Source organism: Drosophila pseudoobscura, chromosome 4 (assembly GCF_009870125.1).
Source record: "Drosophila pseudoobscura strain MV-25-SWS-2005 chromosome 4, UCI_Dpse_MV25, whole genome shotgun sequence".
NCBI classification, from domain to species: Eukaryota; Metazoa; Arthropoda; class Insecta; order Diptera; family Drosophilidae; genus Drosophila; species Drosophila pseudoobscura.
The window spans coordinates 2,492,260-2,509,398 of NC_046681.1; the positions used below are offsets into that span (position 1 = coordinate 2,492,260).

General features: G+C 38.8%; 1 protein-coding gene and 3 long non-coding RNA genes across 4 annotated transcripts in view; 3 read left to right on the forward strand and 1 right to left on the reverse strand.

Moving 5' to 3' along the window:
• LOC6899595 (Down syndrome cell adhesion molecule-like protein Dscam2) overlaps positions 1 to 17,139 on the forward strand; it is a 139,795-nt gene that overhangs the window by 45,301 nt on the left and 77,355 nt on the right. The window contains 2 exon segments of the mRNA XM_033380836.1: positions 5,756 to 5,928; positions 10,442 to 10,589. Of these exon segments, the coding sequence (XP_033236727.1) occupies positions 5,756 to 5,928; positions 10,442 to 10,589 (321 nt within the window).
• On the forward strand, positions 6,457 to 8,083 carry LOC117184233 (uncharacterized). Its single transcript, XR_004469517.1, has 2 exons — positions 6,457 to 7,483; positions 7,540 to 8,083. It is a non-coding gene; the product is annotated as an uncharacterized lncRNA (long non-coding RNA).
• LOC117184231 (uncharacterized) lies at positions 7,934 to 8,508 on the reverse strand. The gene is made up of 2 exons (XR_004469515.1): positions 8,417 to 8,508; positions 7,934 to 8,354 (listed from the first exon to the last, which is right to left on the reverse strand). It is a non-coding gene; the product is annotated as an uncharacterized lncRNA (long non-coding RNA).
• LOC117184229 (uncharacterized) lies at positions 8,480 to 9,256 on the forward strand. The gene is made up of 2 exons (XR_004469513.1): positions 8,480 to 8,752; positions 8,853 to 9,256. It is a non-coding gene; the product is annotated as an uncharacterized lncRNA (long non-coding RNA).

Here is a 17,139-nt window from a genome sequence, read left to right on the forward strand (position 1 = left end):
ACCAATTTGCTATGCAAGTAGAACCTTAAACGAACATGAAATCAATTATTCAGCAATAGAAAAGGAATTCCTAGCTATAGTCTGGGCAACTAAGTATTTCAGATCATACCTGTTTGGTAGAACGTTTGAGATATTAAGTGATCATAAACCCTTGATTTGGTTGAATAACATCAAGGAACCAAATATGAAGCTACAACGATGGAAGATCAAATTAAATGAATTTGAATTCAAAATAAAATATTTACCAGGAAAGTAGAACCATGTAGCCGATGCGCTATCAAGAGTAAAGATTAATGAAAACCTACTCGGGGAAACCATTAATAGTGATTGTGCAACGGTCCATAGCGCGCAAGAAGATAATACAAATTATATTCCACTTACAGAGCGACCAATCAATTACTATAATAGGCAAATAGAACTGATTAAAGGTAATGAGGATAAGGTAGAAACATCCCACTATTTCCACAAGATACTGATAAAAATCACATATACTGAAATGACAGAGTCATTAGCGAAAGATATAATAAAGGAATATGTGTGTACCAAAAAGAGTGCACTATATTTCTATAATGAAGTAGACTTCCCACTGTTCCAAAGGTCATTCCTGGAGATAATCAGTCCAAATCACTTCACTAAACTGATTAAATCCAGTACCAAACTCATAGATATTCCGAACTACTCCGAATTCAAAGAACAAATATCGAAGAATCATAAAGAGCTACTTCACCCAGGTATCGAAAAGACCACTAATTGGTTTAAAGGAAAATTCTACTACCCCGATTATCAAAAGTTAATCCAAAATATTATCAATGAATGTCCTACGTGCAACGTTGCTAAAACAGAGCATCGTAACACCAATCTAATCTTCGAAATCACCCCTGAAATACAAAATATCAGAGAAAAGTATATCATGGATTTCTATTTGGTAGGCAATCAACAATTCCTATCATGCATTGATGTATATTCTAAATTCGCTACCCTTGTAGAAGTTAAGAGTCGTGACTGGTTAGAAACAAAGAGAGCCATCATAAAAGTCTTTAACGAAATGGGCAAGCCACAGGGAATTAAAGCCGACAAAGATTCAGCCTCTATGTGCGCAGCATTGCAAGCATGGTTGAATGCGGAAAATGTTAAAATCGAAATCACTACCAGTAAAAACGGAGTTTCTGATGTAGAACGGCTAAATAAAACGATCAATGAAAAATTAAGAATCATTTCAAGCGAGGATAACATAGAAAACAAGCTCACAAAATTCGAGTTAATTCTATACACTTATAACCATAAAACGGTTCATAATACTACAAAAAGATCCCCAGCCGATATCTTCCTGTACGCCGGACTACAAGACTATAACACCCAACTGAATAAAGTTAGGAAGATCCATCATTTGAATAACGATCGAATTGACTTTGAAGTAGACACACGCTACAAGAATGCACCCCTAGTTAAAACAAAAACAACCAACCCGTTCAAAAGAACAGGGGAAATTAGGCAGGTAGACGAAAAGCACTTTGAAGAGAAAAATAGAGGGAGAAAAATCACCCACCCAAAATTCAAAAGAAAGAAAAAATCTAATAAAAGTAAATACGATAATTGCAGAGTACCCGAAGAGAGTACTGGGAATCCGGAGCTAAAACATGATTAAGATTATAATCTTACTAATGTTCACCGTCCTACAGTCTACCGGACAGAATGTAGAGATAGATCCCATCAACTCAAGGAATGGATATCTCATATTCAAAACAAATACCATTAACATACCCATTAATTATGAATACCACTATCTAACAATTAATATAACAAAAACAGATGAAACATATCAGAGTTTACTACAAATTACCGAAAACTTTGGGTGGCTGTAATTTAAATTATTTATTTGGCGAGGCGAAAAAATTGATACGCTCGATCTAATTCAAGGTTGGCGAACAACTATATTTTCTTCACAATTCAAATCTCTTACTCTAGCTAACCTACGGTGGCAAAACGGGGCGAATTCGCCAAGAGCGAGAGAGCGAGCTTTTATTGCGCTCCCGCTTTGTCCTAGCCTAACTTACACTAGACTTCATAATTCAGATCAATAACTAATAATTGTGTGGATATCTCATATTCAAAACAAATACCATTAACATACCCATTAATTATGAATACCACTATCTAACAATTAATATAACAAAAACAGATGAAACATATCAGAGTTTACTAGAACAGGCAACCCAATTTGATAACGAAATCCAAGTTCAATATTTAGTCGAGAAATTGCAACGTGAATTCAACGGCATAAAAATAGCCAAAAGAAACAGAATAGGCCTTATAAATGCAGTAGGCACAATATATAAATATCTATTTGGAACGTTAGATCAAGATGATAAGGTCGAATTAGAGGGGAAATTAGACAATCTGGCTAGCCACAGTGTTCAAGTTAACGAATTAAACTTAGTAATGAAAGCAGTAAATTCCGGCATAGAAGTTGTCAATAAATTAAACAAAGATAATGACAAAAATAAGCAACTAGAAATATTAATATTTAACCTTCAACATTTTACTGAGTATATAGAGGATATTGAATTAAGCATGCAGCTAACAAGATTAGGTATCTTTAATCCAAAATTATTGAGGCAGGATTACCTGAAACACATCGATTCAGAGAAATTATTAAATATCAAAACAACTACTTGGTTGAAATCAGACACTAACGAAATACTAATAATTTCCAACATCCCACGAGAGATCATAAATATTCCTATAGTTAAAATTGTTCCATATCCAGATGAAGATAATAACATCCTCACTGACCTAACGCAAAACAATTATTACATTCTAGAAAACGAGGTATATGAAAAAGTATCAAAACGAAAAATAATTGACGAATGTATTTCAGGAATAGTCAAACAAGTAGAAACAAAATGTCCATACACCAAAGCACACCAAAACTTTCAAATAAGTTTCATAGAACCCAATATATTGTTAACTTGGAAACTACCAAAAACCTTATTAAACCAAGATTGCCTAAACCAAGAAATAAAAGTAGAAGGTAACGCATTAATAAAAATACATAATTGCAGTGTACAATTAAACGAATTCTTAATATCCAACTCAATACCAGAATTTGCACAGAGCATATACATCAACAATAACGTAACAAAAATTAAACCACTGTCTTATTTGCAAACCAAAGAAATCGTAATAGAAAATACGCGATTAAATAATGTATTACATGTAAGCTTAATACTACTATTTGTCATAATCATAATAGGATTAAGCTACAAATTGTTTAATCTAAGTAAAAGCAATAAGCCTAAAACCGACCCGCACATAGAAACATCCTTAGACGAAGACGAAGAATCCCCAGCAGGCACAGTTTTAGACGCCCCTGAACTATATCCAAGGATAATCGCCTGAGGACAGGCTTAAATCTAACAATGGGGGAGTGACATATCTATAGTTCATGCTCCGCATACCCTTGTCTATGTCTATTACCCTGCACCCATAATACTATAAACAATCCGACACTCTCAGCTTCGAAACCCCATAAACAATCTCACGCTTCAAATGAACACGCGTAGCCGATTGCAGGCAATGTAAACAAACACCCTAAGCTAGAAGTGGAACATAAAACAATAGATGCCGCACTAGAATCCAGCCGCACTAAAATCCAGCCGCATTAGAATCACGCCACTCTTCAGAGATCAATTACCAAACGATTCTCAAGAACCACGCCATCGTAGCTGACCAATCAGAGGCCCTATTCTCAGCCACCCCCAAGTAATGCAACACCGATCATATGCAGCGGAAGCCTTTCATCAAAAGCCGCCTTTCCCACATATCGATCGAGTCACGTACTCCATCTCCGAAGCCGAATCCAAATCCGAATCCCAAGCCGAGCATCATGATATAAATAGTCTACATTTAAGAAGGCAAATCAGTTCTGTTCAAGACAAACGTCAATCGCAACACCGTCGGAGAATTCAACAAAAGTTAATTCCATTCAAGACATCGGACATCAGTCGTCGTCGGGGAAATAACTAATCAATGTATACTAAGTTTAAGTGAAAGAATAAAATTTTTTTTAAAACGTAAACTGCAGTGTCGCATATTTAACTATATATATATATCTTGAACAGCATGAATAGCCGAGTCGATTGAGCCCTGTCCGTCTGTCCGTCCCCTTCAGCGCATAGTGCTCAAAGACTATAAGAGCTAGAGCAACGATATTTTATATCCAGACTTCTGTAATATGTCACGGTTTATACTTCAAAATTTTTCCCCGCCCACTTCCGCCCCCATAAAGGGCGAAAATCTGTGGCATCCACAATTTCGACGATACGAGAAAACTAAAAACGCCGAATCGTAAATGATGATTATATCCTATAGAACGCAAAGTCTGAACCAGATCGTATAATTATTATAGCCAGAATCGAGAAAACAATTTCATTCTTTCTCGCTCTGTCTCTCTCTAACACACAGGTTTCTTGGTCGGTTTTGCCTATTGCAAAATATGAGTTCAAGGATCTCAGAGACTACAAAAGCTAGAGCAACCAAATTTGGTATCCACACTCCTGTGATATCGGTCCTTGACCTTTATATCTCAAAATTTTTCCATACTCCCTTCCGCCCCGGCAAAGGACGTAAATCTGGGGCATCCACAAATCTCAGAGACTATTAAAGCTAGAGTAACTACATTTGGTATCCACACTCCTGTTAGATCTCACTATAAAACGTAAATCTCAAAATTTCGCCCCACCCCTGCCGTTCCCACAAAGGACAAAAATCTGTTGCATCCATAATATTAAAGATACGAAAACTAAAAACGCACAATCATAGAGAATGATCGTATTAGGCCGATCGCTATCCGCAATGCGCGATCCGTCCTGAGGCCTCCGGTAGGCCGGAACTCAGGAACAATTTTTTTCGACTCTAGCACAAAAAAATGTTATAGTTTGCAGCTCTATTTTTTACATTTTCAGAATTTAAAAGTCCTTATAACCAGATGTAAGATATTATGTAAAAAAAGCACTACCTCTAAGAAAACATTACAAAACACGGGGGAACGTTGTGAGTTGCTGCGGACACCGCAACTCTACAGTTATACCCGATACTAAGCCAGTATGGCTCTCCTCCGGCAGACGGCGCTAATATTAAACGAAACGACAAAGAGTGCGTGCGAGAGAGACAGAAAATCAGTCTGAGCGTGACGTCGGGCGCTGCGTAGCCACTGCAAATTGATTTGTTCCTTTTGGCTATACAAATTATCTGATCTGATCCAGATTCAGCAATCTGATAGATATGGTCGTTAACTATGATTCTGCGTTTTTTAGTTTTCTCGAATCTGCAATATTGTGGATGCAACAGATTTTCGTCCTTTGTGTGGGCGGAAAGGGGTGGGGCAAAGTTTTGAAACGGCAACGGTGTGACATTAATACTAAGTCAGTATGGCTCCCCTACACCAGAGGGCGCACATAATGCACGGCAAAGAGTGCGCGGCGTGTCCACGCTTGATGCTGATCAAGAATATACATATATAACGGAAACGCTTTCTTCTGGGTGTTACACATATCAATTGTAACAAGTATACATACATCATAATTCATTAAAACAATTTTAAAATCCCGAATCTATCAGGAAAATTCGGTTTTATTCGTGGAGTAAAAAATATTGATTTTGTTGTTATTATTTGAACTTGTATTTTGAAGTTGTTGCAGATAGATAAAAAAAATATAACGAAAAATGAATTGTTTATATTGTTTAACATTTCTAGATATCTCAAGCTTTTTCGATACTCAAGGACCAAGTTTCTCCATCGAACCTCCTGGTAGAATCGAATTTATGAACAATGCGGGAAACACGGTGGATTGTGCTGCTAATGGAAACCCCCCGCCAAATATTCAGTGGCTCGATAAAGAAAATAATCCTATTTCATCAATTTTTAAGGTATGCATAAATATCATTTGTATATAAGATGCTGTCTGTAAAATCTCGGGCCTGAATGAAAAATATTGATTTGCTCGACAGAATCAAACCTGTGCGACATTGCGCTCATTTTTCTTTCCGACAAATTACACTACAAATTTTTTTAAAATTTTTAAAACCGTTTTTTTGCAGTCGTTTAATAAATATCAGTTTTTAAAAAGTTTTAACAATACCTAACTAAGAAAAATATGCAGTAAAAAGGTTCGAAGCCCCATTGTTTTTTCGACAAGTTCTGGTCGTCTGGTCGTAGCATTCCAGGCAGAGGTTTTTGCCATCAGGAAAGCAGCAGAGGTCGCCCTTCTCACTGAAAGAGCACACGATGCGGTCAACCTATTCGTCGACAGCCAAGGGGCGATAAGATGCATGCAGTCGTCCGCAGTCAGTTCCAGAAATGTCTTGGCAAGCAGGGAGGCACTAGATACCCTAATACGACAAAGTCAGTGCGGATCTACTGGATTCCCAGCCACCAGGGCATCGAAGGAAACGAGACGGCGGACGTACTAGCTAAGGAAGGCATCGGGCTGGCGAATACGAGAACCGAGAACGTGCCTGTCTCCCTTGGAACGCTGCAAAGCGATCTAGAAAAGCAGGCCGGATCACAACCCGAAAGTAGGTGGAGGAGTACCACCGCCTGCAGAACATCGAAAATCATGTGCAAGGACTGCACTGACAAACTCAGCCACTACCTGCTGCACCTACCACGGAAGGACTGCAGATTATTAGTGGGAATATTAACGTGCCATTGCCTGGCTGGAATCACAAACAGAGACAGTTGTAGGAAATGCGACAGTCGGCTAGACTTGGTGTTTATCAACGAGTCTATGTTTGATTTTCTTGTATCTTCAAAATTGTGGATTCCACATTTTTATTTTTTTTTTGGGATGTCCGGTTGCAAAACATGTGAGATTATCCGAAAACGCGTTGAAAGACAGCAAACAAGGTCGCATTCTTGGAATTTGCCACAATTTCCATGTTGGACGACTTTACCAGAAGAACCAGGCCAGTCATCTAAGGAGCCGCAAAGAAGGTCCATTAACCCAAATAGGTGACTTGTTCAGCTCAGTCAGAAAGGCCCCTCGCGGGAGAATGTCAGCTGGGTTTAAAAATGTTGGAAAATTTAATAATTTGTTGTCATTCTACTTGCGACAAATATATTGAATCTTGACGTCTTGTCCCGAATCCAATAAATGGCAACAGCAGAATCATACCAGCGGTTACACCTTCCCTTGAAAACACTAATTTCGGCTATCTCAGATATGAGCCTAGCCAGCAACTCCGCTCTACAAAGCTCCAACCGGCATCCTAATTCGAAGTCGATCGAAGGGGAAAGTTGTGAGTTGTGTTGTGAGTTGCAGTTAAGCCCGCGACTCAACATTTATACCACTCAGTCTGTATGGCTCCCGTCGGCCAAAGGGCGTACGCAGTGACGATGTAAGAGGGAGACAGAAAATAAGCGTGTGCTGCCACTAAAATACAGAAAATGTCTTCAATGGAGCAACAAGAAATTTGGCACAAAGTAAGTGACATAAATTAAAAAACGCTGGAGAAAGATTTTTGATTTTGTAATTACAGTATCAGTTAGGCCGAGAGGGTCTTAGAACGGAGATATGGTTGAAAAAACGTAGCGTCGAAAACGAAAATAAAAGTTGATCAGAAATAGCTAAAATAAAGTTTCCCTGTCCTCACCCCGAACTCTGTCGAATACAGCAGGCAAGCAGTACCTCACGTCTCTCCTATGAATAATTATCCTCAGCAGCTACGGCCCGAGCGCGAGAAACCATCAAAGAAGACCGCTTTAAACGGAAACAACCTCCATCAACATGACCCATCCCAAGCGAGTTTTCTGAATTTGATAGTCAATTCCGAAGCTTGGCTGAAGATCGATTAAGTTAGATGCTACAATAGCAGTGATGAAAGTTGAGTATTCCGACGAGCGAGAGTGTAAATAGAGATAAAGTGGCACTGATTGCAATTGGGCTGCAGTTTCCAGCTTTATAGTTACTGAAATGCAGTAGAGTATGGTGTCTGACTTAATCGTTGTCCAGTTTTAAGACTCGACAGATATTCTCTGTTTCATCGCGCATTGACTTGATTACACGAAAATATGGCGAGTTTGTCTACAAAGAGATCGGGACTTTTAAACAGGTAAGGCCTCAGCTCGATGTTTGTTTCTTGAAGTACGCCAAGCTGGAACTAACTCCACCAACGCCAGCTGATATTCCAGCAATTTGTCAGAGCATTGGCAAAATGGTCAATGGTGTTAAAACCGGCTCCTACAAGAACCTTAACGTTCCTGAAGCTTGGTTAATCACACTTATCACCGCCGGGATAATCTTCTTCATCTTTTGATTAACCAAATTAAAACGGCTTGCTTCAGATATAGGTATCTGCAAATATATGCAAATTGAATAAAGTAAAATACTACGACAGTAAAAGACAGTTGACTCACAGGGAATGATGCTTGGCTTTTGTATGAAGGCGCTTTAAAACTTACTAGACATCGTGAGCGCTGTCAGTGCAAAGAACGCAGCCTGATAAATTTTGATTAGTTGCCACCGATGTGGACCTAGAATTGTCATAGCTCGGCTTCATTGTCAATGCCAGCTGTGAACATGGAATAGAAGCTTTTCCACTCTGTATAGGATCCGCTGAACTTGGGTAGCTGCAGCTGTGGCGCAATCGATGGGCTATGTACATAATGGATTCACTTGGGTTCATTCGAAACGTGGAACAATGCGTGGGCTGAGACCGCTTGCCCAACTCACGCTGAAGAATAGTCCCCAATGTAAGCACGGCGGAAGCAAACTGACCAGGCAACTCGCTACTAATAACTTGAAAATCCTGCTCCTCCAATCGGTCGTTTACCAAAAAAAATGTAATTGCAGCTCCGTCACTGATTACAACAGTCCTGCAGGTCATATTCATCCAAGCTGCGTACCCTTTCGTCGTCTAATCGGAGAACGAGGCGCTGAAGTCGGTCGAGTATGGGCTGTATGTGTTGAGGCTTAAGAATGCAATCCGGTTAGTAGCTGGCTCAGCACTGGCCAACACTGGAATATCAGCTGGCGTTGGTGGAGTAAGTTCCACCTTGGCGTACTTCAAGAAAACATCGAGCTGAGGCCTTGCCTGTTTACAAGTCCCGATCTCTTTGTAGACAAACTCGCCATATTTTCGTGTAATCAAGTCAATGACCATATCTAACAGATATGCCAAATATTTTCATTTTGTATGGGCAAAAGTAAAGCTTTAAAATTCAGTTAATAAAGAGCTTGCTTGGTTGACCCCCAGATAGTTTCTACACGCAAATTCGTGATCGCGGTCCATCATCGGTTTTTTTCTGAAAATGTTCTGTTTGATTTAAACGCTGAGGCCCCCACAGAACGATTTTTATAATTTAGCAAGACTAAAATACAATACTTTCCATGATTCAAAAAAAAACTATCATAAATCTAAATATTAATAAAATTTGTTGTAACCAATGTATTTCACAAATTTAAAGCGATACAGCAATTCGTTTTCTGGAAAATGGGAAAACTCATAAAACAAACAAAATCTATTTACGCACTATATATTAGTAGATTCAAGTAGATTTCTAATGACATCCCAATCCAGGGCTTACCTTTTCACGCAGTGAATGCAATGGTAAATTACATTAGCTTTTCTTTGCTTTCGATGCAACCGCGATTCGGTTGCTTATGCCTAGTGTCAGTAGTTAACGATAATATTTTTATTTTTGATTAGTCTTTCAATTAAGTTAAGTTGTATTTGTAATAATGTGGTATTTAAGGAATCACATGTGTGAGGGGGGCAAACTTGAAAGAGTCATTAACTTTTACCAGTATGACAGGACATAAGTGGTATGTAATAATGGTGTGGAATTGGAATGAGGTTAGTTTGAGTCTTACAGCTCGCGAATGACCAAAGTCCGACAGTTTATCGCCCTTTTCTACTAGTTCGACTACATTTGAGCTTTTCTTTAGCTGTTTGTGTCATAGCGAGCACATTGACAAAGACAAAAACATACTCGTTGAACCCAGAGTAGATTTTAGAGTGAATGCTAAAATAGTGTGAAATGTTTATTTGTATTTGCACATATATCTCTGTCTTGTTGGTATATGTAGCTGTTCGCAACAGATTGATTTGTTGGTAAATGTAAAGAGTGGGAGATTTTGGTAGTTATGTTCTATCACCACTTGAAACTGGGTGGACAGCGGGCGGATCATGCTTGTAAGGGCCACAGATACATTGACGCTCACTCGTTACATACATAGTAGATTTTAGTATGAATTCTGAAAGGCTTAAGTGTAAGCTAGTTGGCGAAACTGAAGCAAATATATCTGCTTCCGAGCGTAAAATTTAAAAAAATTGCATTTAATTAAAAATTGTATGTTGGCCTAGATGAATAAGAGTTAACGACTTCGATACCTTAATGTTATATTTTACTCTGTCGTTATTCGGCTTATGTTTCTTCTAGGCTCGTCATATATTGGCTAATAGCTCCCTATATTTTCAACCCTTTGCTGCTGAAGAGTTTCGTCAGGATGTACATTGGTCAATCTATCGTTGTACTGCAAGTAACAGTGTTGGAACCATTATATCCAAAGATGTTGTGGTCAGAGCTGGTATGTATAACATTTTGAAATAAATTTTGAACATATTTTCTATAATATTTTAATCATTGATAATCAGGATATGTACAAATTAAAAAAATATATATTGTCGTAGAAAGATTTTTTGTATGGCCCGGAAGGCAGAAGGCGAGGATATGTTGAAAACTACCTCTCACAAGTTATATCGAGTAACGGTTGCATGAAAGCATATCATGTACCATATAAGTACTGCAACTTTCAGGTCTATTTTCTGAATCATGATATTTCAGAAGTGGAAATTCATAAATTGGCGATACATAATTATACAATGCTCTTTGAACATTGCAGCAGCTCTGTTTGGAAGTTGGGTTGGCTTTGGCTGCTTGCCATTTACTAGAGTATCTCTTGCTTGGTTTTCTGGTGCTCCTCCTGTAATTTCTGCTGCTCCAGAAGGTTGTCTTGTTTTGTTGCTTTGGTGGGTCGCCTAGGCCGCAGAAAAAAATCTAGGGCTTCATTGGATCTGTCCTGGTCGACATCAATGTAATTCTTCCAGGCTCCCCTCAAATCCGCCATGTTATCATGCCAAATGTTTATAACAAAATATTCCATATATGGCTCGAAAATAGTAAACACTAAATATTATACTAAACTAAAAACAAATACATACATATAAATATTAATTAAACTCACCACCACCAGTTTTTGCTCTCTCCATTTTGTATTATTTCTGATGTATTTGTGTCTTTCTTGATCTTGAACGATTTAAAATTTAAAATAGGATTTGAAATATGTTAGGCGCGAACTATTTTGTATTGTCATTAGCAAAAACATATAACAAACATATAAATAAAGAGCCATATTTGTAAGCCCAGAAGCCACCCCAATGTACTGGCAGTGCGTCTTGCGAGAGCCAGATACCGGCGTAGGCTGGCCAGAATACACCCAGTCTATAATCTAAGAGGACCTATATCCTAGAAACCTGGACAGATAATTGAAGGAAATAATATCCCCCTCCAAATTCTTCAACCTTGATCGTAATTTTTCATGTGACTGTTGTATAAGTTGCTCTAATAGTAACAGTAACAAAATAATTTGTGTCAGTGATATTATTTTATAATCAAAAATAAAATTAAAAAATTAAACTAATTATAATAATAATAATAAAAAAATATAAAAAAGGCTGAGTTGGAGTTGGAAAGCTTTAGAAATGGAAGATTACTTGGATATAGCTTTTTAATTTTTTGCTTACTACATTTTTATAAAAAAGGAATTACGATGGTTTCTATATATATTTTTATATATATTTTTTTTTATATAGTATATAACAATAAAAAACTACCTTCGGTGGGTACAAAATGATTCTGAATGCTGAATAATTCAAAACCAGTTTTTTTAACATGTTTGTTTATCATGTCAACCAATTTCAACGAATAAATTATATTTTTCACAATTCGATCTATAAGCCTAGCTATCCTTCGGTGTCAAAGCGGGGTGAATGCGCTAAGAGCGAGAGAGAGAGCTTTTAATTGCGCTCGCGCTTTGCACTAAAGAAATCTACACTAGACTTTATAAAATACTAATTCAAATTGAACTAGACAAAAAACTATAGACAAGTACACGCTACCTATAAAAATACCCCTTTAAAACATCTAACCTAGTTTCCCCAGCACTTATGGCACTCAAAGATGCTATCTTTTAAACATGGCTTTATCAACGTCTTTCGGCGTTGAAAAATGTTGACCACTAAATTTTTTTCAACAATGAAGATGACCCCTTTATTTGATGTTGCGAGTGCTCAAAAAATCTGTTGAATGTGAGAGCTCAGATTGTCGCAGTACAGTACGAGTATTGGCACAGCTTACCAGAGTTACATTTCTGAAAGTCGGTGGTTCGGAAAAATTGGTTAAAAAGATCGACAAAAAATACTGAACAAATTATTTTTAGCTGATCTGAAAAGGTTTTTACATGAAAGTTTTAGGTTGAACTTTAAGGATATTTGATTTTATTATACCCGATACTCAAAATGAGTATTGGGGTATATTAGATTTCTGGTAAAAGTGGATGTGTGTAACGTCCAGAAGGAATCGTTTCCGACCCCATAAAGTATATATATTCTTGATCAGCATCAATAGCCGAGTCGATTGAGCCATGTCCGTCTGTCCGTCCGTCCGTCTGTCCGTCTGTCCGTCCCCTTCAGCGCCTAGTGCTCAAAGACTATAAGAGCTAGATCAACGATGTTTTGGATCCAGACTTCTGTGATATGTCACTGCTACAAGAATATTTCAAAACTTTGCCCCGCCCACTTCCGCCCCCACAAAGGGCGAAAATCTGTGGCATCCACAATTTCGACGATACGAGAAAACTAAATTCGTAGAAGATGACTATATATTCTATAGTGCAAAATCTGAACCAGATCGTATAATTATTATAGCCAGAATCACGAAAAAAATTTCATTCTTTCTCGCTCTGTCTTACTCTAACACACAGGTTTCATGGTCGGTTTCATGGCCAATTGCAAAATATGAGTTCAAGGATCTCAGAACCCATAAGAGCTAGAGCAACCAAATTTGGTATCCACACTCCTGTGATATCGGACCTTGACCGTTTTGTGTCAAAATTTCGCCGCACCCCCTTTCGCCCCCGCAAAGGACGAAAATCTGGGGCAACCACAAATCTCAGAGACTATTAAAGCTAGAGTAACCAAATTTGGTATCCGCACTTCTGTTAGATCTCACTATAAAACGTATATCTCAAAATTTCGCCCCACCCCCTTCCGCCCCCACAAAGGACGAAAATCTGTTGCATCCACAATATTGCAGATTCGAGAAAACTAAAAACGCAGAATCATAGATAATGACCATATCTATCAGATTGCTGAGTCTGGATCAGATCAGATAATTTTTATAGCCAACAGGAACAAATCAATTTGCAGTGGCTACGCAGCTCCCGACGTCACGCACAGACTTATTTTCTGTCTCTCTCGCACGCACTCTTTGTCGTTTCGTTTAATATTAGCGCCGTCTGCCGGAGGAGAGCCATACTGACTTAGTATCGGGTATAACTGTAGAGTTGCGGTGTACGCAGCAACTCACAACGTTCCCCCTCGTTAACTTTATACTTGTGTTCTTCGATGAACTTTTTCATTGAAATGGCCATATGGTAGTACGCTGCGGGGTATGAGCACGGTTAATTGTCTTTTCACCCCATTATCAACCAGAAATCTTTAAAATTCTCGACCGTTATCGCTTCTCAATAGTACTAATTTCTTGCCCGATAATTTTCCGATTAAGATTTCGTCTTTTGTCTTTAAAAAATCAACAAAAACACAATTCGCGATTTATCATGGATGAATGTTAGGAACGAAGGCCTAAAGAGTTTTTATTCATTGGTCCGCCCATGTCTGTATGTTCCAATCCGAGAACATTTTTTGAGCGGCTTGCACCTGATTTTTGCACCTGAAATTGTTTCGCAATCATGCGTTTTGCGCAGTTTTCCTTGCTTTGATACCGTGCATCAATTTGTCACAAATAAACTTTTTTAGGCTTCCATAACTGTCCGAAACGATCGTGCTACCGGATTTGTTGGTATAATTAAAAAATTTCTTTTGTTGATTTTCAAACAAAAACAATTAGTGTTGTTTTTCTGCAACCATTATGACGATGCCCTTATTTTTCTTTATAATTTATGGTCGTCCAAGATCGGTTGTTGTGCGTCAAAACATCGATGTGTGCGTGAACTGATAGTGCAAGATCGAAATGCGACATATCGTGAGACAGAGGCATCTTTGCACATTAGTTCCACTTCAATTCATTCCACTTTGCATGAACATTTACATAGTTGTAAAAAAGGTTTGTTCTCGTTGGACCCCGGACTTATCAATCTCTCAAAAAAAGGCTCGCGTCGATTGGAGTAAGGAAATGCTTGAAAAGTTCGACCGTGGTGCTTCAAAAGAGGATTATAAAATCATGACAGGTGATGTATCATGGATACATGCGTATGAGCCGGAAAGTAAACAGCAATCGACTGTGTGGGTGTTCCAAGATGAGCCAAATCCAACAAAAGTTGTACTTGCACGAAGCACTTCGAAGCAAATGGTCGCCTGTTTCTTCGGGAGAATGGGCCATGTGGATACTGTTCCGCTGGATCAACGTAGGATTGTCAATTATGAGTGGTACACGGCCACAAAACCAACTGCCGAACACGAATCATTCTCCATCATGACGATGCCAGCTCTCACACATCTCGAGAAACATTTTTCGAATTTGTAAACAGTCGGAACATCGAATTGATGACTCATCCGCTCTACAGTCCTGACTTGGCAATTAAAGTGCATGGTCAAGAATTTACGAGCGCCGAAGAAGCAGTTAAAGAGTTAAAAAACCATGTTTTATGAGGTTTCTCAAGAGGAATGGAAAAACTGTTATGACCGATGGATGGAACGAATGCGAAAATGTATTGATCATCAGGGGAAAAATATTTTGAAAAGCAATAAACAACTTTCATTTTTATTTGCTACTCCCTCGTACAAGCTTTTTTCTTTGTGAACTCAACTGAGAAATCTTTTCCGATCAGCTAGGACACTGTCCACTGTGCCCAGCCCTTTAGCTATTTCCCGCTAAACTAACTCGCCCTTTGTGCTCTCTTAGTTCAGAGAATCGGAGCCTATCACAACATAAGTGAGCCGTGGGCCCACAATCTCTCTTCGTAGAAAGTTTTTTATTCGCGCACTTAAAAACGGAGTACGATTTTTATACCCGATACTCAAAATGAGTATTGGGGTATATTAGATTTGTGGTAAAAGTGGATGTGTGTAACGTCCAGAAGGAATCGTTTCCGACCCTATAAAGTATATATATTCTTGATCAGCATCAATAGCCGAGTCGATTGAGCCAAGTCTGTCTGTCCGTCTGTCCATCCGTCCGTCCGTCTGTCCGTCTGTCCGTCCCCTTCAGCGCCTAATGCTCAAAGACTATAAGAGCTAGAGCAACGATGTTTTGGATCCAGACTTCTGTGATATGTCACTGCTACAAAAATATTTCAAAACTTTGCCCCGCCCACTTCCGCCCCCACAAAGTGCGAAAATCTGTGGCATCCACAGTTTCGACGATACGAGAAAACCAAAAACGCAGAATCGTAGAGAACGACCATATCTTTTAGACTGCAGAATCTGAACTGGATCGTATTATTATTATAGCCCCGCAAATTATGCAAATCTGGGGATATTCACAAATCTCAGAGACTATTAAAGCTAGAGTAACCAAAATTGGTATCCGCACTTCTGTTAGATCTCACTATAAAACCTTTATCTCAAAATTTCGCTCCACCCCCTTCCGCCCACACAAAGGACGAAAATCTGTTGCATCCACAATATTGCAGATTCGAGAAAACTAAAAAACGCAGAATCATAGTTAACGACCATATCTATCAGATTGCTGAATCTGGATCAGATCAGATAATTTGTATAGCCAAAAGGAACAAATCAATTTGCAGTGGCTACGCAGCGCCCGACGTCACGCACAGACTTATTTTCTGTCTCTCTCGCACGCACTCTTTGTCGTTTCGTTAAATATTAGCGGCGTCTGCCGGAGGCAGAGTACTGGCTTAGTATCGGGTATAACTGTAGAGTTGCGGTGTCCGCAGCAACTCACAACGTTCCCCCTCGTTTTCTTTTGGTTTCGTTATTCCCTTTCGGGTTGTTTTCTCGATTGTTCTCTGCTCTACACTTTGAGGCCTTGTGTCCGTGACGAATTTCTTTTCTTTGGACAACGACCAATTTTTATCACACGACCCGAGCGCTCGATGTTCACTTGAGTCTGTCTCCTTCTTTACGGAGGTTTACTCTTAGAGAGTTAAAATTTGGCAGAAAATCCTGTGTCTCCATTACTACCTCGACATTTTCGTGAGCGTCGGGGTGTCTTGATAACAAAAGAAAATACAAAAGTTCTTCAGGAACTGTTAAATCAATTTCTTTCAGCTTTCCACCATCGCCCAACAAATTTTTACAAGATCTGAACAAGGGATTTATAGAGTTATAGTTGTGGCATACAACCATAAAAGGTTCATTTTGAGCATAATTAGATCTACATATGGCTGAGCGGATTGGCCTAAAAGTACTGGTAGGTCTAGATGGAACGGCAAAGTCAATCTGACCCAAGAGAGTTTGGGAGTCAACAATCCCGAGAATGAGCTTGTGCACGAACATTACCCCATTACATATTCTGCGATAGTGCAACGACGGTAAGTCCATTAGATTTAGTCTAGACCGGTAGGGTGGCAAGATTCTACCCGAGTCCCAGTTTAAGTATCGTAGGGCGAAAATTCAAGGGCACGGGTTTAATAACAACCTGCTGCTCATTATACTGCGGGCTCCACACACAAGAACAATACTCCAATAAATGTAGAGCGCAACGGTAAAATGTCATAAGTTTGCATTTAGGAAGGTTCAGAAAAAGAAGATTAGTTGAACACCACAATAGTAGTAGTTCACTTAGATCCAGTTGAAATCGTGTTTTCAAATACCAATCAGAGTAAGGGAGATTTTAGCATCATCAGCAGACATTAGTGTAGTAGAGTTCATTCAATC